Consider the following 26,417-nt stretch of genomic DNA (forward strand, 5'->3'; position numbering starts at 1 on the left):
GCGGACTAAGAGATTTGATTTTTGACACCAATTCTTGCCTAAAATGTACGGTAATGTCATTAATTTATTTAAGAAGAGGATTTGTTTCATTTGGTCACGCTTAGCATCGAGGCAACTCTTTATCTTAACAATTGTCAAAAGAAAAGCGAAACGGGTTTTCAACTCTGAACTGAAAAATTCCAAGACGCCAGATGCCAATACTTCCGTTTTAAGGATGTCCCAAAGCGTCGCTGAAGCAGCCATCTATCATGAAGTAGGTATAGAAAACTTTAAAAGAAATCTATATACAGTCCGCGAAGGCGTGGAATAATAAAAAACTCATCGTATAATCATGAAAATCCATATATTATTTCAAAACTCAATATTGTCTATATAACAATCTAATTAATCACATGTTAAAACTAATACTAACATAAATATGTATTTACTCAAAATACAAACGAAATTTGTTAAACTTTTATAATTATTGTAACACAAATAGTTAACACATTTGAGTTTCATTTTCACTATCATTTCAACGACGCAACAGTGTCATTCGTATAGGTAATAGTGTTGATCATTGGCAATCAGGGACTCAAGGATTTATCTCCTTGCAAACGCTCGGCAGCTTGGATGATAAGTACAATACGGAAACTTCATTTTTGCATACTTAAAATTACATGGTAGAAAATAACGACATCCACAAAACGGTCCGTAATTAAAGAACTTTAAAAAAATTATAATGACCCTAAATTCAGCGAAACACTTCCATAGTCAATGATCGATCTTATTCTTCCTAATTTTCGTGATTAAAGTTTTGATTCACAACATAGTTCACAGATAGACTATACATACTTTTGGAAAAAAAAGTTTTTGATTGAGACGAAACTTCATATGAGAAAATTATTGAGTCGTAATTTTATAGTTAGGTGTTTAATGATTTTGAAATTCCCGCCAAAAATATTGAAAGCCACGGACCAATTACTTCCATGGTGAAGGAATAACACCGTGTAAAAAAATCAAACCCACAAAATTATAATTTGCGTAATTACTGGTGGTAGGAGCTCTTGTGAATCCGCACGGGTAGATACCACCACCACCCTATTTCAGCCGTGAAGCAGTAATGCGTTTCGGTTTGAAGGGTGGGGCAGCCGTTGTAGCTATACTGAGACCTTAGAACTCATATCTCAAGGTGGATGGTGGCATTTACGTTATAGATGTCTATGGGCTCCGGTAACCACTTAATATCAGGTGAGCTGTGAGCTCGTACACCCATCAATGCAATAAAAATAAATAAATAAAAAGCAAAGACATAATTGTTTTAACGCCATTTGGCAGAATATATAATATAACAATAGGTGAAAGATACGTCCAATGTTATAGCTGGAAAACGCAAGACGTCATATAATCATATTATGGAGCCAATACTTTATGTAATTTTTTTTCATGTCATTATTATAACTAAAAAAAATTATGATGAATTTTCAAGTTTATCTCATCTCTCCTACTGTAATTATAATGTGGTCTTCAAAGCAAAGTTAGTGCGTTGTTAAGATTATATTACGCACGAAAGCACAACTAATAATTAATACCAGAGGGATTTATAACTTGTCTCTTAGCTAGCATTCGTAAGAAATTTTTAAATGAACGCAATAAAAGAGAAATAACGCTGTAAAATTTATTTTTCGAAACAGCATATAAATGCCTGTAAAAATCATAAATTATAACGCGCAGTTGCGTCTGAGATTTATTAAGCGAATTCATAGCTCCGAGCTCCGAGAGCTCTTTCTTAGAGTTAAGGCCCCATTTGAAATATACTCATGCTATTTTCGCGGTCTTCATTTTACTAGATTGATAAAGGTGACTAAAGTACTCTATCTTAATTTTTAGGTATCCCAAGAGATATTTAAGGGCTACTTTGACAAAAAAAAAGGTTTTATAAGAAATGAATCAGCAGGAGTCGAAACGGACTCCAAGCCGAAGAGCTGCATTTGTCAATCACTCGACGTATAGTGAATTGAACGAATACAGTACTAAGCCTATATCCGCTTTAGAAATCTAACCGTAAAGAAAGAGAAATAAAATCGAATCTGCGTTATTATTATTATTATCAAAAATAATATGTTTTTTGATATAATATAATAATATCTTCTAAGAACGATAAGATTTTATTGGAGTTTACTCCTTTAGAATCGATTTACATATATAGGCCCGGGGTATGAAAATTATGGGGACCAAAATCGTAATAGCATGTCACACTAAATGCGTTATGCGCCTGATTGCGCATGTCACACGAAATGCGTTATCGCAGGTGACGCCGGGCTGCTGCGCCGGCAGTCCGCCACAAAGCCTCGTACTGATCGCGCGTTTCTCTCATTATTGTATTTTCATATATTTGTTAGTCGTTTGTTTTGTGTCTCGTTAATTTGTTAATAATCTGTAGTGTATCGTGTTGTCGTAATATAGAACTATTTCTCGTATTGTTTCGTTTAATTTTTTATATCCAGTAAACTCCAGTCGTGCGTCGGAGCGGACACACACACTTTTTTACGTGATAATAATTGGAAAACAAAGATTAATTTTTATAACCTCATCAACCACAATCAATGTAAAATTAACTTATGACATTTGTAATCGAAATAATTATCTTCTCTAGCGAAAGAAAGCGCGGTTGTGATTTGTGACTCAGTTTTCTTAATCATAGATTGTGAATAAAAGAATAAGTTTGTATTCGTAGCATAATATATGTAATATAATTCAACAAACAATAAATCTTTTGTTATATGTATTTACTATCATAAACTATATAAAAAACAATACTGTATATAAATTTAATATTATTATTTTCACGAAAATCATAATATTATCTCCTTTGTTCTGTGTTATCTTACCAACTAAAATAACGAAGCGAAAGAAGGAATACAGAAGAAAAAAAAAACTTGAGCATCAAAATTATAGCAACAAACTACTTATCACATGTTCAATCATTACAATGTGTACATTTTATAGGAAGACCAATATGTAATTAAACAACTCGAGATTAGATTACTTTTTCAATTTGTACATTTAAAATTTTATTGGATTTAATGTATTATGGGTTTCTTATTGCAACATTTTATATACAGTTTTGACACTTAGACCTCATGTCTCAAGGTGGGTGGCGGCATTCACATTGTGATATCTTTGGGATTCCGATAACCACTTAATACCAGGGGCTATGAGCTCATACACGCATATATGCAATAAAATTATATTAGAATAAAAAAACTATACATACGTACTTGAGTGATTTTTGAAAAACCATATCCAAACCTTTGCTTCCTTGGCCGCGATATACACAAAACATATATACAGGGTGTAAAATTAAAAATTAAGTTTTAAGCGCAGTAGTTCAGTCATTAATAATTTTCTTTTATTAGAGATAGGTGAATGAACTCATTATTCACCCGGACATCACAATGTTAAAACCGTCATCCACCGTGAGAAATGAGGTCGACGCATCAACATATTGTTTTAATTACGATTCCTTCAGTGTTTTCGTTACCAAGAATCATCAATGGTGCCATCTATTATCGTATTCAAGAACCATTCCTAAACACCCTGTATACTATGGACTTAATGAAATTAAACAAAAATAAATACAGAAATGTAACAAAATAATTGAAGCAATTTCAGATCAATAATATATCATCATTATAATTAAACAAATAATCTCCTTTGCATTAATTAACTATCGATATGGAACCAGCATGGTCGATTTTACTGCTGTGTTCCGTAATGGTGGTAAATGATAGAGAAAGTTTTAACATTACAATTTTTACATTTCAAGATAATTTGTTCTAATCTTAGTATGTTAACTATAATGTATTAATATATATAGAAAAAGCTTAATGGAACAAATGCAACAAAAAAAGTTATAATATTATTAGTAAATACCTATATTTTAAATTGAACAACACTACATTGTGATTAAATCATTTCTCCGTTTCTCTTATGCCAAATTAAATAACATTTCAAAATCATATTGCGCACTTGCATAATGCGATTTTAAATGTTTTCCATTTTAAAGAAATCATCGAAAAAAAGAGCACTTAAATCTATGTCTTTGTAGTATTATTGTTATGATTAAAAATCAATATTAGCTAGTTAGAATAACAGTGAGGCACCCAAATTAAAAAGAAAATATGTGGAAAACATCCAAATTTCTTTTAATTATTTTAAGATGGCGCATGTTAAAGTCAACTTTTATTTTATTGTTTTAGGACGGAAAGACAGAATTACGTTAAGGTCCAATTTCTATTAATACATATATCATTTTATTTCTTACAAGCAATTTGGGTGCTTATTTACTTTACATTAAATATTATATTGTTATGCACGTTCGTAAATTATGAACGTACAATTACTCATTTCAAAGAGTTCTGAAGAGGTCTCTTACATTAATAGGAATTGACACTTTGAAAATCGTTTGTACAGAAATTTGCGTATAGTTAAAAGACACGTCGGCACAAAAAGGTGGGATCTTAACTAACATTCTTACGTTACTTTTTGTACAAAAATAGAGGAATCTTCGATCGATAAAACCATGTCATTATTTTAAATTTTAATTATATATAATTTTTTTGTAACGAACACTGGGACAAACCTCGTCAGGGAAAGAGAACCTCGTACAGAATATTACACACGACCCGATCCAGTTATGGACGAAAGATCTTAAGAGGACATCTTTTTTATTGACATCCAAAACAGATCTTAAAAAGGTTACTGTTGTCCATGGATTACCAAGGTCACAAACAAAGGCACTGCCTTTGCTTAATTTATATCTGTTACTTTTTATCTTGAATTATATATCCACGAAATTCTCACATTGTATTGCTGTAAGTCCGAAGTCTGGTCGATCGTGTGAACGATGAGTATCTAATGACGTAATTGTGCAGACTACTTGAGGGGGGCCCGCGCGGAAGTATTTTTATTCTCCGCCTGATAAATCTTTTCGATATATGATGGCTAAAAACCATCAACTCTTCTAAAATGGGTCAATTTTGTTAGTTTATTGCCGTAGGTTCGAAGTCTGGCCGATCGCGTGAACGTTGAGGATCTAATGACGTCATTGTGCAGACTTTTTGAGGGGGGGCGCGCGCGGAAGTCTTTTTAGTTTCCGCCTGATTGATCTTTCGATATATGATCGCTAAAAACTATCAATTCTTCTAAAGTAGGTCAATTTTGTTAGTTTATTGCCGTAGGTTCGAAGTTTGTTCGATCGTGTGAACGATGAGGATCTAGTGACGTCATTGTGCAGACTTCTTGAGCGGCGGCGCGCGCGGGTGTCTGCGCGGCGGCTGTCTGCGTTGCCGGTCCAGGAAGGAGTGGCCCGCGGACAGCAGCGCCAGCCTGGTCTCGACGGCGTCGCGGTGGCAGCGCGCGCCCAGCTGGTACCAGGCCGACGTCACGAGGCGCTGCTCGCTGTCGCGGGCCGTCTCCGCGCCGCTGCCGCCCCACCTGGATTTAATCATTACTAGTTGAAATACGACTATCTATATGTTAATACGTGAAGCAAAAACTTTGTACGCCTTTTTACGAAAATTATGCGGACTGAGGAGTATCTAATTTCTCACGCTTATAGAGAATATAGAGAAGGAGTGCACAATGCTAATATTTTTTTTTAATTTGCATTACATAATAATGCATTAAATCAATTATAAGTTTGAACATTATTAAGGGTCTATTGTCAGACTATCATATACCTATAAAATAAATAATATTGAAGACAATATATTAATCTATTCTCAATTAGACCACAGACTTTAACAATAAACAAGAGTATTTATGCCTGTTTGTGTCAAATACATGGTAATGTGTGTAATATATTTTTTATTTGATTTAATGTATTTTATATGCATAGTAAAAAAAAAATTAGCATTCTGCACTCCGTTATTTGAGAGCGGTCGTCACTTTTATTGCTATTGACAACATACGGTAATCAATAGGATACTAAAATATTAATTGTAACGCAAAATTGAGCTTTAGAAAGAACAAACCAACTCACTCGTGTCTATTGTTGTTTGTGGCCGTGGGGTCCGGCCGTGACGCATTAGCGGCGCCGGCGTTACCTTGTGTCGGATCAGATATTGACTGTTGACCTGAGACATCATCGAAATTATAATTCTGAAAGAGTTTATATTTTTTTTTCCTGCCTATGCTGATAGCCTTAAGAGGCTATTCCAGCTTCACCCTAACATGTAGGTGAGCTCACGGGGCTCAAACCGGGAGTGTTGCTAACACTGACCCTAGCAAGAGCAGTACTTTTCTGAATATACCACCGGATCGGAAATGCGACCCACTGAGAAGATCCGGCGAGAAACTCAGAGGACTGTGTCTATGGATTAATTTACTCGTCGAGCCCTACATTGACAAATCGACATTAAGTACATGACAGCTGTCACCTCAATTATAGGTGCAATCAACAGTGCAGTAGTTGACAACATCTTGATATTAGAATAATCAAAATACAATGGATAATGTTATAGTAGGAATGATATAGGTTTACCTATACAATACAAATTATTGAGAGATCGAATACATGTCTTAGGACGGATAGCGAAATTTACGTTGTGAACTCAACAAACAAAAACGCAATAAAATAAAATAAAATAAAATAATCTAGTCTGTGATTAGGAATTGCTTTACTGGTGGTAGGACCCCTTGTGAGTCCGCACGGGTAGGTACCACCACCCCGCCTATTTCTGCCGTGAAGCAGTAATGCCTTTCAGTTTGAAGGATGGGGCAGCCGTTGTAACTATACTGAGACCTCAGAACTAATATCTGAAGGTGGGTGGCGCATTTACGTTATAGATGTCTATGGGCTCCAGTAACCACTTAACATCAGGTGGGCTGTGAACTCGTCCACCCATCTAAGCAATAAAAAAAAACCTTTGAGAAATTCACCTGTAGTTTTCGGGTCGAGAGTCCTGATGACTTCCTTGGCCTTCTCGACGTACTTCTTGTACTTGTCCTCGAGCGCCAGCAGGTCCGCGTCTCGTGCGGCGACGTCCTCCTGCAGCTTGGCGGAGCGACGCCTCTCTTCGCTCAGAGCGTTCTGGAGCTCTTCGACTTGGAGAGCTTTCAGTTAAAATTGCAATTAAGATCTCGGCTAACTTCGTGCTGCGATAGAGCCTAGCCGATGTAAGGGCGTAGTCGCCATTACACACTTACCAATCAGCCTTCTTGAAGAGCAGTGCCTCCGGCCTAAGAACGGTAGTTCGTTTTCGTTTGCTAACGTCAAGAGACGATTTCTAAATTGTCCAAAGACAATAAACGTGATTGGTGTACTTAGATCGATCACCATATTCGCCCCTATGATGTCTAACGATGGTGTTAATAACTGTGGCTTCTCCGACATATAGATAAAACTCTTTGACAGTCGTTTTACTGGTGGTAGAACCTCTTGTGAGTCCGCGCGGGTAGGTACCACCGCCCTGCCTATTTCCGCCGTGAATCAATAATGCATTTTGGTTTAAAGGGGGGGGGGGGCAGCCGTTGTAACTATACTGAGACCTTAGAACTCATATCTCAAGCTCAACTCATACAAGCTCCAGTAACCACTTAACACCAGGTGGGCTGTGAGCTCGTCCACCCATCGAAGAAAGTCCCCAAATAAAATAAAAAATTTACATTTTCTCTGGTTGTCCTCTATGGCAGAGGCAAGTCTAGGATGAGGAGCTTCGAGCGTGGCCTCGAGCTGCATGATCCGCTGGCTCGCCTCGCGGTTCTCGGCGCGTTGCTTCTCGAGTCGAGCCCTGTAGTCCTCGATTAGAGCCTGCATATTTTATAAACAAAAAATTAAATGAACGTACTTACTAACAAAAAACAATTGAAGCACAGTATGTAATGTTCGCATTAATAAAAACTAAAAGCACAACCAATGGATTTGATTCGTAAAATATCCTAATGAAATCCTATTAAATAATCTAAAATACACACAAGAAAATATTTTTATTTATCTATAAAGAATTATTTCTGGCAATCACTAACAATGTATGTAAAGAAAAACCTTTTTTTATGCGTGCGAACTCACAAGAGGTCCTACCACCAGTAATTACGCAAATTATAATTTGCGGGTTTGATTTTTATTACACGATGTTATTCCTTCACCGTGGGAGTCAATCGTGAACAATTATAAAAATTGGTACCCGCCTGCGGGATTCGAACATCGTTGCATTGCTAGATACGAATGCACCGGACGTCTTATTCTTTGGGCCACGACAACTTCAAATGTTTTAGGCTTTAAATGTTGTTTTCTTAATATTGTACACAAAACGCAATGAAGTCTTTTATTATTGTTTAACCACTTATAGAATATTCCATATCATTACAAAACAAAAAAAATTGCAATATTTTAAATATTTTATTTTATTGTATAAAGTGAAGAGATATGAAGAAGTTACGATTTACATTTACAATGTTAGTTATTATTAATTATACTGTTCGTTACCTCGTCAAACGGCGCACTCTGGTTCTGCCTCAGCAGTTTATTTTCGTGCTCCAGCCTGATCAAGCGCTCCTTGACGTCATTCGGCATTAGCTCCCTTGAGACATTGTCTTTACTTGCGTCTATTAAATAAAAAAAATCTTTTTCACCTCAGCAGCTCCAACATGCCGCTTTACGTGCGAGACAACAGTGAACAAAACGCGATTTTGATTCGAGCGTGAGTCAAAGTAGCTTTTTAATTTTTCAATCTTCAGTGCCACGAATTGACATTGTTCAGCCATAATTTTGAAACATTCGAATTTTACTGCGCTCTGTCTCTTTCACATGCATATAAAAAACCGAGTGAAAAAACAAACCCCTTCAAAATTTGATTTTGGAATTCGAACTCAAAGAAAACACGTTCGGAAACGCGTAATACCCTAAGATTTAGAAATATTTGTAATCAAAAAATTACCTACGTTTTTTAAATAGTTATTTTAATCTATTTCTGTTCATTTCTATGTCTCCTGAGTAATGTGTTCTCACTGCTGTAGAGGTGAAAAGTTATGTGTGCTACACGAGAGCAAAGTTTTTTGCATCGCATGCTGTTGAGTTCTTCACTACGCTTAGGATTCTAACAATGAATCACTCGCTACGCTCGTGAATCATAGGTTCCTTCGCTTGCTCGGGACTCAATTTTTTATTTTTTTATTGCTTGGATTGGTGGACGAGCTCACAGGCCACTTAGTGTTAAGTGGTTACTGGAGCCCATAGACATCCACAACGTAAATGCGCCACCCATCTTGAGATACAAGTTCTAAGATCTCAAGTATAGTTACGACGGCTGCCCCACCCTTCAAACTGAAATGCATTACTGCTTCACGGCAGAAATAGGCAGGGTCGTGGTACCTACGCGTGCGGACTCACAAGAGGTCCTACCACCAGTAATTACGCAAATTATAATTTTGCGGGTTTGATTTTTATTACACGATGCTATTCCTTCACCGTGGAAGTCAATCGTGAAATTTTGTTGAGTACGTATTTCATTAGAAAAATTGATACCCGCCTGAGATTCGAACACCGGTGCATCGCTCAACACGAATGCACCGGACGTCTTATCCTTTAGACCACGACGACGACAAACATAGATATGCTACATAAACACGAGTTCATCCTATCATGGTTTTTAGTTTGTAGGTCAGAGACGACCACTATTACAAGATCTATCTGCTACATAAACGTAACTCCAACGAACCCGTGGTCATCGTGGAGCACCGCAGTTCGTCGACGGTCTCACGGAGCATACTCTTTTCCTCAACGAGCGCGTCCCTCTCCCTCTGCAGGGAGGCAGCGCGACTACTCAACTTCTTGTTTTCAATCTCCAATTTATCGGCTTTCGTTATTTCCGCGTCTAATTTTTCATTCAGATCCGTCACCTGCAAGTTTACGTGTCCAAATTATTACGTTATTTGACAACGGCAATAACAGAGGCAGCTGCCTCGATTTATAATAGTGCTCACTCAGAAAAAGTAAAGATTCTATAGGTCCACAAAATATGTTATCAAGGATATAAGTGGATTATTGAAGTTATTAATGGAAATATGCTAAGTGAATGTTTAACGCAATCTCATTTCGTTAAACAAGTGTCTCTTGCATCTCTATTAATCAATTGAATCTTGGAAACGACTATAACGTTTTCTCTAAATCCTCTTAAAACTTACGAGATGGTGTTAAAAAAAGTTTTTTCGTGTTATTTTTCACATATGATATCTTCATAAAATAAGGTTTGATCTTTTATTCTAATACCATCTCGTAAGTCTCTGAGGTAGGTTAGGTACTTATGTTATTGCTATTGAATGTTAGCAGAATAGTATCTCAAATTTTTACAAGATGGCGCTGTTTTTTTTTTTATCTGTGCACTCTACATTTTCTTCGTGTATAAAATTTACATGGACTTTTTGGCGGGAACGCGAGGAGTGAAGTTGTGTTTTATTTCGTCTATTTAGGGTTTCTTCAGGTTTAAATATGTAATAACGGTGGTTTATTAACTGTTTAATATCTGTGACAGTGCACAAATGTGGGAAAATGAAACCGCTGGACGTAACTTCTCGGGATCCTACAAAAAGGCCACTGAAAAAATCTCAGTAAATAACCAACCACCATTTTACTGAGATTATATTTCACCCCATATCATCTCATCTCATCTCAATTAGTTTCATCTCAGTTGATTAATATCTGAAATTAATCATCTTATTTCATTTAATATCATTTCATTTTATTTCACTGCATATTAACATTTTTCATATATTTCAAAAATAAGAATATAAATTAAAATAAGACTTAAAGGTCTAATATACCAGGTCATAAAATCTCTTAAAAAAAATAATTTAAATAATTTTTATAGATGTTACATATTTAAGATTATATTTGTTACGAGGGGATGTTATTACCTGTTTCTTGTAAATATCGAGTTGCACCCGCACTGCGTTCGCTCGCGCGGCCGCCTGCTCGTACTCTATGGTGCGTTGAACGTACTCTGTGTTGGCGTGCTCTAGTAACTTAACCTAAAAAATAGTTTACTACATTTTATTTTTTATTGCTTAGATGGGTGGACGAGCTCACAGCCCAGCCCAGGTGTTAAGTGGTTGCTGGAGCCCATAGACATCTACAACGTAAATTTCATTTAATTTTATAACAACACATTTATTAACATGTATTGACATAAATAATATATTTCACAGTACAGAAATACATATAACGTGTTAAATTCCGACGTTATATATATAGGGGAATAGCCGTGTTTACGAGGTACTAAAATCGCGTAAAGCGTATGCGTTATAAAAGTACCCTGTTCTATGGGGGATTACTATATTGTTATTATGAGTGTCTAAATTTATAATTAATACTTTTAATAAATTAATACTTTTATACCTGTTTTTTTAAATCAACATATTCCTCCATCCGCTTTTTATACGATGCCACTGTGGTCTCCAACGCGACCGCCTTCGCCGCCGTCTCGCGCAAAGCATCCACTTCGTCTTTCAGAGCCACGTTCTCTTGGGCCGCTATCTATAAATACACATTATTATACAAAATAAAACCATCAAAGCATTTTAAAATCGGAACTAACTACAAACTATGTAGACAGACTAAATACAATGCAAATGATTTTTTACGTATTTATATTAACAAAAAAAAAACAAATTGATTTTCTACTTAAATAACTATACACACAAGCGCGATTTCACTCAATGATCTTTATAAAACTACATACGTACATATTAGCTAATCTAAAAATAAAAATATAGTAAAATTAAAATAAACTTAACATCGAAGGAGATAGAGTGAGTGACATTCTAATCTGAAAAGAAGTCGTTTGTAAGAAGCGAATAGAGAAAGAAAAAACGATTCAATTGCCACATCATTTACTGGTGGTAGGACCACATGAGTCCGCGCGGGTAGGTACGGTGGTACCCCGCCTATTTTTGCCGTGAAGCAGTAATGCGTTTCGGTTTGAAGGGCGGGGCAGCCGTTGTAACTATACTTCAGACTTTAAAACTTATATCTCAAGGTGGGTGGCGCATTTACGTTGTAGATGTCCATGGGCTCCAGTAACCACTTAACACCAGGTGGGCTGTGAGCTCGTCCACACATCTGAGCAATAAAAAAAAAAACATCAAAACCAAACGCACCTGTAGCTCCTCGTTGCGTAATTTTAAAATGGCCAACTCCCTTTCGAGGGCGTCGCTTCGTGCCCTCTGATCGTCCCTCTGCAGCTCGACTTTGTCCAGTTCGTCTTTGAGCGCGTCGAGCTGGGCCCGCATGTTGCTGTAGCGGAGGGTGCCGGCGTGGGCGGGCCCCAGGGACTCGCCGCCGTCGTCGAGGTCGACGTCGTCGGCGGCCGCGCTCGCCGCGTCTCGGGCCGCCGTCAGCCGCGCCACCTCGCTCAGAAGCGTCATCTTTTCCTCTTGAAGGATTTTTACCTGAAAACAAAATAAACATATTGCTGTTATTGGGAAAGGAAATCGATAATAGATAAGATAGGATTAGGGTATGATAGGATTAGGATATGATAAATATATGATAGGAATAGAATACTATGGATACTATAGGATATGATCACTGGTCGTAGGACCTCTTGTAAGTTGGCACGGGTAGGTACTACCGCCCTGCCTATTTCTGCCGTGAAGCAGTAATGCGTTTCAGTTTGAAGGGTGGGGCAGCCGTTGTAACTAGAACTTATATGTCAAGGTTGGTGGCGCATTTACGTTGTAGATGTCTATGGGCTCCAATAACTACTTAATATCAGGTGGGTTTGTGAGCTCGTCCACACATCTAAACAATAAAAAAAAGGATATGATAAAGTTAAGATTTTGATAGAACACCACGGAAACACGTTGTGTAGTTTTCTTGGTTCGTGCCGCCTGTGATCGAGCATTTATTTAATGAGCACCGCACACAAGCCTTTCGCATGGTTCGACCCACAAACCGCAATAACATCTCCCCCGTGAAATAGTGTCTGGCCATTTGGTCCCGGTCAAAGAAAATCGCCGGTAAAACTGCCTTACAAATATGTAACTTCTTAATTTAATAAATGTCTAATTACTACATTTACACTTTACATAATAATCAGATTGTAAAATACTTTAGGTACAAACAATAAAAATTAAGGTTTCGTACTTCAATTAATGTAAATCAGAATGTGACCTTGCTATTCGATTTTAAATAGGTACAAAAGTATAAATATTTTACACTGTAACAGAATTACTGTGAAAAATAATTGGTACAACGAAGATATCAGTACAGCACCCTTATTATTGTCACATTCCGATCACTCCGCAATCTTTCTAAAACATTTCTATGCCACTAAACTCAAAGCATGCGAACCTTAAATAATAATAAAAATAAAAACAAACCTGTGTATCCAACTCATGGCATCTTTGCGCCAAAATTTCTCTCATCTCAGCATCGGAATGTTCAATGCCTATGTCTTCTGAATGCAAACTCCCACGATTCGCTCCCAAAGTCAACGTCTCCAATTCCTTTCAATGAACAAAACAACATCTAAACACAACACACGACTACGATACAATGTCGACACTATATTGTAACAGTATTATCAAACGTATTGTCACATCAAAGGAAACCCACCAGAGGTCACTGGTACTAGTCTCTTTCATTAAATTCGACGCGACGGCACTAGCACAATACAATTAAATTGCATAACCGATAATGAAAGGACCTAAGTTGGATTTAAAAAGGAAAGTCTCGTCACAACGTTAGAACGTAAACTGACATCAGACTCGAACTCTTCACACGAAGCGTATCGTGATCCAAGGACATAAATGCGAGCGTAACTAACACACAATTTCTTTACCGCAATGGGTAATGAGCAAATCCAAAAACGACGTTAAGCAATTCAAAAGTATGTTTATTATAAAACATATTCGCCATTATGTACGTCATATTGCAACGACGCACTCCTGCAAACTAAGTGAGTTCAATGCATGAAAATAGCAGTCGAGTGAACTAAATTACACATTACATAAGAAAAGTGGGACTAATTGGTTACGGATGGATATAACAATAAATTATTTGAGAACGTTAAACTGAATTTAAGGCTGTGACGATACGTTTTCTATTATCATTCATCAAAAACTATACGCACGTGTAATTTTTTTTTTAAATTCAAATGAACCGCGATGTTGCACTTATAACCAGACAAATGCTAGTACAAATGTTAGACAATTATTACATACAATCGAAATGAATCATAAGTAATATTTGTTTACACATATTGCAGTCTGTGCGCATATAAAACTGCGAATGCACACAAGGTCGAACGCAATTATAAAACGCAAAGTTGCCGAAATAAAATTACCATTTTTTTTTAATTTATTAGTCCATAAAACATCTGTTTCGTCTAAAGAATATTAATTAGAGTTCATAACGAATATCAAGAGTCACGTCGGTATGAAACTCAAAATATAATATTTATTTTAAGTAAGGTCTTTCTTGTTTTCTTGTTATTCAGATCCATAGATTCAGTTGGATGATAATACCATTTGATAAATATTTAAATATGGAGCCTGAAGGCAGCATTTTGCTTAAAGCTTTTGAACATACAGCGACGAGTCCAAATATTATGTTGTATTCAAATGTTGAAAGTTCACACATTTTTCCTTTTTAATTACTTCTGAACAGACAAGATCATGGCCCACCTGGTGTTAAACGCCTATCGAAGGTAACGCGTGCTCCGTTGTAGAAATAGGCAGAATGATAGTAACGCAGTCTGATGGAGCGATGATTTTAGATAAGCGCGTGAAGGTTATGAAAATAATTTAATAAATTTGTAACTTTTATTAATTTATATAAGACTGAACAAAAACTACCTATAACTGCAAGAGAATTTTTGGTATTGAATATAATCCATTTTATTTTATAAATATATTATTATACATAATTCAGTATTCCTCTAAATTTGACTATGGAGAACCTAAACAAAAAGGACTGTTTATTTATTTATTTAGGATTAACTAACCTAACCTTTATTCGGTTAATAACCGATTGAGATAAAGCGTGCTGAACGTTAAGAAACCGTTCCGCGCATCAGTCTTCTCCCAAATCTTAATATGTACATTGCGTACAATAATAATTAAATATATTTTTTTATGTTGTCGTGCATAATTATTTAATTACCACCATTTTTTCGTTTTTGAGAACAATTGCAAAAAAATATAAAAAAATTTACAATCATTGCATTCGGAAGCCATAACTAGTTTTTCATAACAATCGGTTAAAACTTCTATTATATATTCATACGTTAGAAATAAGCACGCGCGTTCTGAAATTGCCCCACCTAAGGAAGACCGTTTACAGTTAAAATATATTTTTGTTTGAATGAAAGTGTTTGAAGATGCCATTTGATTTCTTAAAAATAACCTACCTGTATAGCTTGCATTATAGATCTTTGACAAGATAACTCCATTTCCATTATTCTTGTTATGTACTCTTCCTTCTTAATACAGTTTACTGCACAACCTGAATTCAAAATAATGATGTTGAAGTTATATGATTATAGATTACGTCAGTGGGTCTCAACCTTTTTACTCTTTACATACTCTTTAGAAATTCGCGATACCCATTTCCCTTTTTTTTTATTGAAGAGAACGTAAGAATTTGCACATTTATTACATTATACATCATTAACATATTTAATGCAGTCGTAAAGTTAACATCTAGTAAACACTGTGCGTAGTTTTTTAACGTTCTCGATAGCGTAAAAGTTCGCTAGGGGCACTGTTCCAACTGCATACAAAATTGGCTTAACTTTTACGCTATCGAGAACCTTAAGAAACTCCCACTAGGCACACAGTTTTTGTGTACGCCTAACGAACGATACGACTATGCCGGTGTTCGAATCCCGCAGGCAGATACTACTATTTCTAATAAAATACGTACTTAACAGATATTCACGAATTACCTCCACGATGAGGGAATAACATCGTGTAATAAAAATCAAAACCAATGTATAGTTTACCTAAATAATGGTGATGCTCTTGTGAGCGCGGTAGGGACCACCACCCCTGTCTATATCTACCGCAAAGTAATAATACGTTTCGGTTCAAAGCATGGGGCAGCGGTTGTATTGTAAAACTAAGGTTGAGAACATATGTCTCAGGGTGAGTGGCGGCAATTACGTCCTTGATGTCGATGGGCTCCAGTAACCATTTAACAATAGATGGGCCGTGAGCTCATTCTCCCATATAAATAAAAAAACAAGTAAATTAATAAAAATATCGCATTTGTTAATCTCGCGACAGATTTGACAGAGGCTTGCGACACACCAATATTTCGCGACGCGGTGATTGAGAGCCACTGGATTACTTAATCTAAACTCTTATTTCTACATAATCATTTAACTACTTAATAGAAAGTTTACTTTAGGTCAGCACCAATCTTTCGAAATACAAACCCCCTTTAAAAATGCGTGAGAAATTGTTCGTGTCAGATTACCAGTTTAAAAAAGATCAAAAAAAGATAAAAAAGATAAAAAAGATTAGCAAAAGGATTTTTTTCAAGGAATGTGTCCCGTCTGCGCGTAATTGGTATATCGTCTTAGACTACGAACGATTTCTAGGCCGTATCACTCTTGTCAGAGCGATCGTGGGCGTCAGTCAGTATCATTAGTGTGAGCAGATATTATACCCCTCACGCGCAATCGCCACTTATCCCGATTTGTGGGGACCCTGGTACACTCATGCAAATAACCGCCAACTGCCGACTTGACTTAGGTACGAACGATTAAGTAGGGGTTTTTTTTTTATAATTTATAGAAAAAAAATCCTATAAAGTTCATGCACAATCGAACTAGAACTTAATTTTTCTACAGTTGCAAAATAATGTAAAAAGATATTTTTCTATGAAAATAACAATCAAATCAGTGGCCTAACAATGATCTAATCTTGTATATATAATTTTAAAATGTAACAAAAAACATATCTGCCTCGTGCTTGTTCTCTCTCTTGACAATACAATTGTTTGCTGTTTGACTGTGTACCTAAATTATTTTACATGCAACACAAAACCTATCATTCTTGCTCACCTGCTTTTCAATTGTAATGTAACAAACTATAGTTTTAATGAACTGATGTGCACCAGATATAGGATTTTAAGTCGCTGCTCGAGGGGCGTCTAAATTTCTTGTTATTTTATAATTTGCTGTCACATTTTCTTATGAACATACATAATATTAACAAATACAAAATCACCGTTTGTCAGATATACTTAATCCATTTTTTATTTAATATGAAATGCATTCAGAGAGTAGGCAATGTGTTTGATGCAAATACTTACTTAAAACTAATTGTAGCAACCTTCTTAAGTCAGACGGGTCGGCTGTTTCAGCAATGTTGACTACATCAGGTCTTGGAAATTCTTGAAGACTCAAATTCAAAATGTCTTGATGGTAATCTAAAAGTTGTAAAATACAAATGCAATAGAATACATGCTATAACTTAAAAAGTTACTGAAATCTAATTTTTCTATTTATCTCTACTAATAAAAAAACTATCAGTCAATCTACATAGAAGATTTAGATTATGACTTGGGGGTTGTGGAGAATAGCATGTCTATCAACAATCTAGTATGTCTCCCAATTCACTTACTTATCCTTGGATGAGTGGGATGAGATGGCCCACCTGGTTTTAAGTGGTTAAGATAGCCCATAGACATCTACAACGTAAATGCCTCTATCCACCTTGACACATAAGTTCTAAGGTCTCAGTATAATACAACTACTGCCCCACCCTTCAAACCAAAATGCATTACTGCCGAAAGGTGATACCTACCTGTGCGGACTCACAAGACCTACCACTAGTAAGAACTTTTAGTTAATTAATTACTTTCATTTTGTTATTTATGATGTTTCAAATACTTTACAGTTGTCATAGTCACAAATAGATTTGCAACTTTTCAACTAAAATAGATTTGTGCAGTGTTGTTAGCTAGGAAATTATTTCTATAACAATATATTGCTATTATTACATTAACATTATTTATTTCCATCAATAGGTATGAAATACACAAGGGGCTATTAATGCAATACTAAAAAGCAGTTGACCTGCTTTCATTTCCTTACATAATAAAATGAATTTACATTAATTTATAGAGTTGTTTATTCTGTTATATTATTATAACTCACAGTACAGTACAGTATTGCTCACAGGAAAAAATTGTACACACTTAGTCAATGGGACTCCCTGGGAGTTTTTTCCTCAAACCTACCCTACCCCTATCCTACCCATCAAACAGTACAATTATGAAATATCCTCCCACTTGCTGTTCACACTAACACCTCTTTGTACACCTTTAAAAAATGGAAAAGGTACATTGTATTCCAGTTATTGTAATTCTGGTGTACATTTAAATACATTTTATCTGTCCATAAGCTATCTATGTTTTTTATTTGTTTATTTAATAGTATTGATGAAAGCTAATATTAGTAGTTTTGTTTCTGATTTGGTTCATTTTTCCCCTTGGATGAGTTAGGCTTTGTGTATGCTGGTATTGCAATGTAAAAATAATATTAGTATAGGTTTTATGAATACATATTAACAGACTTACCAACAACACCCTCCAATATTTTCTTTAAATTACTAACTTTTAGTCTCCAGTTGTTTCCAACATCTGTCTTTATTTTTGTATTCCATGATGGAGTGAAATATTCAGGGGCTATCTGGGTCAAAGCTTCAGCTATTGCCACTCCATCTGAGAGTTCTATAATTCATGATTTGAATTTAATATAGCTAGTATATTAGAAGTAGTATCTCTTATTTTATCAACAACTAATGAAAGTGAGTGGGCAAAAATCCTTGCACTTTCTAGGCTACTGAGTTAATAGATTTTCAAAACTAATTTCGAAACTATCCATTAGGTGGAAGTCAAATTATGATCTAGATCTTGATTCTGTGTTTCGAATGAAAAACTTTGTTTTGAAAGATATACAGACTTAGAAACGTATCCATAATATTTTTACCCATTGGATTTCCATGTTTGGCCTTAAGATTTAGCGTTTGTAGCCAATTGATTAGATTGTCACACAATACTGCACCATTCCCTTCCATTGTATTTAATTAAAATATATGAAATAGTCAAATAGTAAGCTTTACACAGATCAATCCAATTTATTTGTTTTTACACATTGTAGGTAGATATATAGTTTAACAATAAAATAAATAGAAAATAAATATTTCAGTGTGTTGATTAATTGTTCATGAAATATGACGTTTAATCAAATGTTACAACTTGTCACTCTTGTCATTTGGATGAATAAAGTAAACGTTTACAGCTCATGCTGACAACTTTTAGGCAAATTACGCGTTACAGCTTACTTACCAGTCACTATTCCGGTGCTTGTTAGCGGTGGTAGAATCCTGGAGATTTTAACTTTAAATATACCGTATTATGTAGGCTTAAAGAAAAGAATAAACATTATTAATATTATTATTTTTATTGCTTAGGTGGGTGGGCGAGCTCACGGCCCTATAGCCCTCAGACACAGCCCACTGAGTTTCTCGCCCGATCTTCTCAGGGGGTCGCGTTTCCGATCCGGTGGTAGATTCTGCGAAGCACGGCTCTTGCTAGGGTTCGTGTTAGCAACGTCGTCAGGTTTGAGCCCCGTGAGCACACCTACTAGTTAAGGTTACGCTGATATGACCTCTCAAGGCTCTCAGGTTAGGTAAGAAAAAAAATCACAGCCCACCTGCTGTTAAATGGTTACTGGACCCCATAGACACCTACGACGCAAATGCCGCCACCCACCTTCAGATGCGAGTTTTTAAGGTCTCAGTATAGTTACAACGGCTGCCCCACCCTTCAAACCGAAACGCATAACTGCTTCACGGCAGAAATAGGCGGGGTGGTGGTACCTACCCGTGCGGACTCAGATGTCCTACCACCAGTAATTACGCAAATTATAATTTTGCGGCTATGATTTTTATTAGACGATGTTATTCCTTCATCGTGGAAGTCAATCGTGATTGTTTCAATGCTACATAATTCATTAGAAAAATTGGCACTTGCCCGCGGGATTCGAACACAGGCATCTTATCCTTTAGACCACGGCTTCTTCGAATATTCATTATTATATTCATAATATTCGTTATTATATATAACCTAAGATAAGTATTCCATATTTTATGACAAAAAACTGTCCATTTTAAAGGTAAAGTATATTTATGTACCAGCGAGTCCAGCGATATATTTACATATTACAAAATATTTTATTTTAATCTTATTTTAATACACAGGCTGCTCCTTCTTCTTTATCCTCCCTACCAACAACATGAGGGCCAGAGGCAGAGTGACAATGAGGCGGGAAAAATCCCGATCGCGGTGAGTGAAGGCGGCTTATATCAGAGTCCTTGGCGATATCATCAAAATAGCAAAAATTGTAATAAGATCTCTTTTACTTTTTTTATTAGTCCATTTGATGGCATTTATAAAGGTTACTGGGTTGGATACCTATTGGAATCCTTTTATTTTTATCTATGTACTTATTAGATACGCGAATGAAGACATTTCTAGCCGCGAAGAATTGGATCGCATTTTTTTAATCCCCCAATAGTAAAAACGCGCATGAAGGAAGCCGGATTACGGACCTTTTACTGTATATACACAAAGATCTTCAAGTACATGCTACATCTACCAATTGACTAAATTGTTTTATTGTTGTTATTTAAATTAGTCAGACTTAAAAAAATACGGGTACGAAAACAAATCATGTACCTACAGTTTACTTGCATTTTATGTTCGTCTGTCTCCATTACCTACCTACATTCTGTAATTCGTTTTTGACTTTTGTAAAATTATAAAGGCTACAATAAAAATGCAAAAAATAAAAGGCGTTTTTACTATTATATACCTATTTATTTCGTAAATTGTTCTTTACAATATGAGGTAAATCACACCCAATGTATTTATCATTTTGAACTGTGCTATTTATTACTTGGATCCATAATGGATCAACACACAAAAGATGAGGGTCACAAAACAAAATGACCGCCACTTGAGCTCTCGTAAGAGCAACATTTAACCTTTTCGCACTTCTTACAAAGCCCAATGAATTTTTTTGGTCTTCTTGTAAATGCGATTCCGAAGATCTCACAGTTGATATTAAAATAATAGGTCTCTCTTGCCCTTGAAACTCTTCCACGGTTCCTATTTTAGGCTGCGGTAATCCCATCGCGTCAAATAACAGGCGTATACATTTAATCTGAAATCACAGTTTTATCATGTTAAGATTAATTAAACTATTATACGCCAGACTGCTAGCGGTCATCATACTGGAAATAAATAAAATGTCAGATTATTAATTTAGAGTAAATTTATGAATAGAAAATATATCGAAATGATCACTCATACAGCTTACTTATTACAATGCAATAGGTACGTACTTGTGCTATGTAAGGTGTTATTATCCCAAGATCGTCAGGTTTAACATCTTTTTTATATAGTTTGCAGACGGTCAGTGCCACCATTGAAGCTTCTTGTGGGTTGTACCATGATGGACTGTCTTCAGCTCTAGCGTTACAACCTCTGATGCCATACATGAATATACCTCCCGTTTCAGAATCCGCTGTTTGAAATATTTCCGAAACGACTTTCAGTAGTTTCGTTACCCATGGTGAAGTTCTGTCAAGTTTAGCAACTAAAGAAGCTTCATAAAACATAGCACTTGGCAACTGCAAAACTTCTTGTAATGATCTATAGTTGTGATTTAATTTTGTCACAAGTCTCGGGTTAAATCCATCAGTTAAATTATAAGCGTCGTAATCTTTTTGGTACGGAAACATTTCCAGAATTCTAGATAAATATGACTCATCCAAGCCCAGTTCTTTGCAATATTTCGACAAAATAACTGGGCCAAGCTGCTTTGGATCGCCGGCTAGAATTATTTGACTACTTTCTTTATCTGCTAGTATTAGAGGAATCATAACTTCTGGTTCCGTAGCCTGACCTGCTTCGTCAACCACAATGTGTGTGAAATGTCCCTTTGGTAAATTTAGCTGTATCAACCCACTGAGACAGTAGCAAGTGCCAATAGTGACACGATGTCTGCCAATAAACGAAGTGCCTCTCGAATTTGTTCCTGATTCTATTTGTCTTCGTTTAGTATTTTCTGCTGATAAATCTAAAGTTGAGCAAAAAGGCTTTATTGATTCTGGAAGATTATCAGAATTTACGAGGTGATGTGCTATCAACCTCAAAATTGAATCTGAAAACATTTCTCTGTATTCAATAACTTTTTCAGTGATGAGGTTAGCGGCACTATTAGAAGGAGTGGCTACTAGAATTCTGCTATCAGGAAACTGTGTCAATATTTGTAGAATTAATTCTGTTACAGTAACAGTTTTTCCAGTTCCTGGAGGTCCATATATGCAGTATGGTAGCGGACGACATTCTCCCTGAAGGATGTTTAAAACGGCAGACTTTTGGTAATCATTCAAATTTTTCTTGAACCATTTGATTGTACTTAGCCTTTTTTGACTAAGCAGACATGAATGAGTAGAAACACGAGAAGGAAATAATACATCAGGACCCAATTTGGTAATTGCGAAATTTATTGTTTGGTGGGCCCTTCTAAACATTGTCCTACTAAAATGAAATTCTATGGACACATCACTCCCTGTATATGATTCATGAAATTTTTGATGAAATTTCATAAGGACTACATCTCCTTTAATGATATGTATGAAACCTTCATAGGCAGGTGCATTGCTATCCCAGATGTCTTTGACTATTGCTTTATCCCCAAGCATTAAACTTGGTCTTTTTTCTGATAATTCTTTTATTTCAACACCAAGATATTCTTGACACCTTATCAAAAAGACTTTGGACAAATCATACACTCGCATGTTTATATTCTGTTGTATCTCTTCCATATAGAGTAATGTATGCCATCTATCTGTATAATTATTAATATTCAAAGGCTGTAAAAGACAAGGCAGAAAACTTATAATTCTGTTTATAATTTGATCAAAGTCTGGACTATATGCTGCTTGTTCGGAATCTCCTAGTACTGCCGCCCATACTTTAGATGGAATAGCAAATGCGCCAAGTCGAACTGCCATAAAATTTGGAGGCTTCAATGGTTTAACACCAGGCATGAATGCATTGTTGTTTTCTGATATTATCTCCTTCATTTTCGTTATGCTCTCTTGCACTGTCTTCCTTTTATGTGGGGCATTTTTATTTAAAAACAGATCATTTACCACCTGAATATTAACATACCTATCTATCTGAAACCCTTTAAATAGAATTTTTATATGTTCCCTAGTTTTACCTAAGAATTTTGGTCTGCATGTTATAGTCAAAGTAAACTTTTGCTGTGGGTAAAGTCTCCAAGGTTTTGTTAAAATAGGCGTAAGATTTATTTGTGAGTTCTTTTTCTTATTGAGAACAATCCACTTATTAATGTAATGCATTTGGCCACTGTTGTTTAAAATAGTTATTACCATTGATTTTGATTCATTAAAATTTATATTTTCAAAATCTATTGGATGAGTGACACTTATCTGTTGTTCTTGTTCTATTATCAAACTGTTATTTTCTTCATCAATGTGAGTGTTATCAACATCTTCAATTAATTCACTAACTTGTATAGTTATTACTTTGGTAGCTCTCCATGTACACAATCCTTGATTGCTTTCAATAGCTTCTAACATCACCTAACAATAATCAGAAAATCTATATTATTTCAATGACTGACAAACTCTTTTCATACATTATTAGACACCTAGGTTCGATTTTTTAATTATTCATATGTAGATTCTAGTACTAATGTACTTACTATAAATGATAAAACCCATTTCTTTAGACTTCAACAAAATTTCTTTAAATTATTAATATCCTAATTATAGTTAAGAAATATTCTGATCTTTTAAGAATAACAACACACTTACATTATTCCCTTTTTGTGGTACACTCCCATCTTGCATTGATTGTCTATTAAAATATATGTTTTTATCACATATTCCATAATCACCAAACCATTCATCAATGATAACATTCTTGATTTTACTTCTCAAGGGCCTAATTGATTTCACTTTTAAAACCTGAAAATATGTTGTTGTTAGTTGTTGTATTCAAGTTACGTTTAAATAAAAAAATAAAATAAAAATAAAAATTTTACATTTTGTTATTTTCCATAAAAGTTTAGTGTCAAGAAAGCCATGATTCATTTTTTGTTCGTCTTTCTTTCTAGACCAATGAATACAAACATTGGATAGTAAATTTTTTATCATTAAGACAAATCTTTTGTATCGTCATATATGATATTACGTGTGATATTGCTATAATGATAAACCTGCTGTGTCAACGACAAATAGTAGAATATTTTATAACTCATAAAATTATTAAGAAGAATAAAATTCATGTTGCTTAGCCTCAATGTTATCATATATTATCATATCAACGCTTGAAAGGCAAACGTGACTAAGCAACAATGCGTGAACTTTACAGTAGACTAATTTAAAGCTGAAATACTTGAAAAAAAATATATTTTAACGAATCTAGCTGTAGGATTGAAATGATTTTAATAGGTCTAGAAATATATCTTTTTTGCGCATCAAATATGGTTATTGCTTATCATTTATGTACAAGTACAAAGCAGTTATTGTCGCGTAGTCACGTTTGCCTTTCAAGGGTCAATATTTTGATTTTAAATTCAGTGTGCTGTTTATTTTTTATTCTTAGATTTTTTGTATGTGTAGCCATGGCTATTAATGTAACTTTAATGAAAATACTACTACATTTTAAATTTTAAATAGCCCTTAAGAAAATACTCCACAGTAAGAAATAACGTTTTTGCTGTGGAACCAGTAGTTTTTACTCAAATTTACTTTTCAACTAAGCAAGGCATATAATCATATAAAACAAAAACAGAAATGGCTCAAAGTATAGCATCAATGAACTCTCAAATAACACAGCTCAGACATATTATGTGCACCATTTTACATTCTCTTTAATAAACACGATCTTAGTAAATCAAGAGATATAAAGAAAATTAAAAAAATTGTATCTATTAATTACTATATATTTATTACCTGGCTTGGAGAAATATCAGTGGGCTTTTCTTCATTCCACTGAACACTGCATTTCAACTCTAACCAGTCACCACTGACTGGAACTAAATTTGAAGCAACATCATCTAAACTAAATTTTATATCACTGTCTTTTATGTACACATATCTATTTTTTCTCTCATCAACTTCTCCAATCACTACATGTTCAATGATACCATAGACAGTTTCTTCAGATTCCTCTATATCTCTTCCACTGTCCCAAAATGCTCCTAAATTCTTTAATATTCTGACAACAACTGTAGAATCATTTTGGTTTTTGTAACCAAGGTACAGAACTTGATCATTAAATTTTAAATCCAAAGTACAAGACTGAGCATCAAAATACAGTGAATCGTCAATAACAATTTCTGAGGTATTTATGCAGGTTATGACTCCTGAAAATGTAAAAATTTTTAGCTCATTAATTTTATTAAGTGTTGTGGTTTATCTTCGAGATCTATTTCCAAATTTTTTCATACTCACCTGTTTTTTGGAAGCAAACTGTATTTTTGGGAAATTCATGAGCTTCTGTTTTATTATCATATTCATTTTGAGTTTCATTAATTATTTCCAGATCCAACAGTTGTTCTGCTAAAAAATCTTCTTTTTCATTGTCATCTTCTTCAGAGTTTTTAGAAAATAAATATTTAAATAATGTAGACATGTATGAAAACATTTTTCTTTTACTTCAACAATAACTATTTAATGAAAATTAAATTGATGGCAGCGAGTTTTTATTGCGCAAATCCTTTATCATATTCAAATTCCCATTCTGTTGACTTAATATATTCAAGTTCCTTTCTCAAAGTCTGTATTCTTTTTTGATGCATTTCTTTCTTTTCACAGTGTTTAGATTGCTCTATGCTGTGACCAAGGTGGACATGGTTTAATGATTGATCAAAATTTGGTATTCTGTTTTGTGTTGTTACCTATAACACGAGTTTTTTATTTATTATTAAGGAAAAAAAATATTTCTAGGATTGGAAGCATCAATAAGATATTTTATAATTTTTAACGACATCACTACAATAATTTCATTATCAATAAATAGCATACATACTTGCGGAGTTTCTGCTTCAGATGAGGAATAGGTAGATTGTGAAAGATTGCTAGATGTAGACATTACTAGTACAAAATACTACAAATCCTTTCCTCATAAATTCGCGTATTATGTGTATTAATACCTATCTATGTTAATCGCTACATAAAAGGAACCAACCGTATATTTAAACCTCTTTACAACACAAACGAATTTTAACTTTTGTACTAATTTGTACTTACAATACTTTTTTTATTATTATTTTAAGAGATTTTATGACCTGGTAACTAAGACCTTTAAGCCTTGA

The 26,417-nt window shown here is 35.0% G+C and overlaps 2 protein-coding genes and 1 long non-coding RNA gene across 5 annotated transcripts; 1 reads left to right on the forward strand and 2 right to left on the reverse strand.

Moving 5' to 3' along the window:
* Window positions 1-326: 326 nt before the first annotated feature.
* On the reverse strand, window positions 327-19,244 carry LOC101736491 (protein hook). Of its 3 annotated transcripts, none has more exons than XM_062668743.1 (15): window positions 18,984-19,244; window positions 18,572-18,724; window positions 17,303-17,419; window positions 15,393-15,487; window positions 13,363-13,488; window positions 12,139-12,429; window positions 11,775-11,807; window positions 11,378-11,515; window positions 10,897-11,010; window positions 9,702-9,882; window positions 8,471-8,589; window positions 7,651-7,795; window positions 6,925-7,098; window positions 6,026-6,119; window positions 327-5,478 (listed from the first exon to the last, which is right to left on the reverse strand). In XM_062668743.1, the coding sequence occupies exons 1-15, from the start codon at window positions 19,069-19,071 to the stop codon at window positions 5,268-5,270; spliced, it is 2,079 nt and encodes a 692-aa protein (XP_062524727.1). In that variant the 5' UTR covers window positions 19,072-19,244; the 3' UTR covers window positions 327-5,267. The 3 variants fall into 3 exon arrangements, with proteins under 3 accessions (XP_062524727.1, XP_062524728.1, XP_037867169.1); XM_062668744.1 differs by having other exon boundaries at window positions 18,609-18,724; window positions 18,984-19,238; XM_038011241.2 differs by lacking the exon at window positions 11,775-11,807.
* Window positions 19,245-20,263: 1,019 nt separating this feature from the next.
* LOC134198940 (uncharacterized) lies at window positions 20,264-20,849 on the forward strand. Its single transcript, XR_009973234.1, has 2 exons — window positions 20,264-20,341; window positions 20,510-20,849. It is a non-coding gene; the product is annotated as an uncharacterized LOC134198940 (long non-coding RNA).
* Window positions 20,850-20,853: 4 nt separating this feature from the next.
* On the reverse strand, window positions 20,854-26,000 carry LOC101738685 (probable RNA helicase armi). Its single transcript, XM_038011104.2, has 5 exons — window positions 25,555-26,000; window positions 25,054-25,466; window positions 23,911-24,063; window positions 21,403-23,676; window positions 20,854-21,221 (listed from the first exon to the last, which is right to left on the reverse strand). Exons 1-5 carry the CDS (start codon window positions 25,745-25,747, stop codon window positions 20,871-20,873), a joined length of 3,384 nt encoding a protein of 1,127 aa, XP_037867032.1. The 5' UTR covers window positions 25,748-26,000; the 3' UTR covers window positions 20,854-20,870.
* Window positions 26,001-26,417: the final 417 nt, after the last annotated feature.

This window comes from Bombyx mori, chromosome 5, assembly GCF_030269925.1.
Source record: "Bombyx mori chromosome 5, ASM3026992v2".
NCBI lineage: Eukaryota > Metazoa > Arthropoda > Insecta > Lepidoptera > Bombycidae > Bombyx > Bombyx mori.

Bases quoted from the DNA above. Each gene is read 5' to 3' on its own strand.
- LOC101736491 (XM_062668743.1), bottom strand. From the start codon at position 19,071: ATGGAAGGGAATGGTGCAGTATTGTGTGACAATCTAATCAATTGGCTA. The intron at 18,725-18,983 runs GTAAAAATATTA...CATGAATTATAG, and splicing joins CAAACATGGAAATCCAATGG to AACTCTCAGATGGAGTGGCA. The intron at 17,420-18,571 runs GTAAGTCTGTTA...TACAACTTTTAG, and splicing joins AATATTGGAGGGTGTTGTTG to ATTACCATCAAGACATTTTG.
- LOC101738685 (XM_038011104.2), bottom strand. From the start codon at position 25,747: ATGTTTTCATACATGTCTACATTATTTAAATATTTATTTTCTAAAAAC. The intron at 24,064-25,053 runs GTAATAAATATA...ACATATTTTCAG, and splicing joins CTGATATTTCTCCAAGCCAG to GTTTTAAAAGTGAAATCAAT. The intron at 21,222-21,402 runs GTACGTACCTAT...CTGTGATTTCAG, and splicing joins TAACACCTTACATAGCACAA to ATTAAATGTATACGCCTGTT.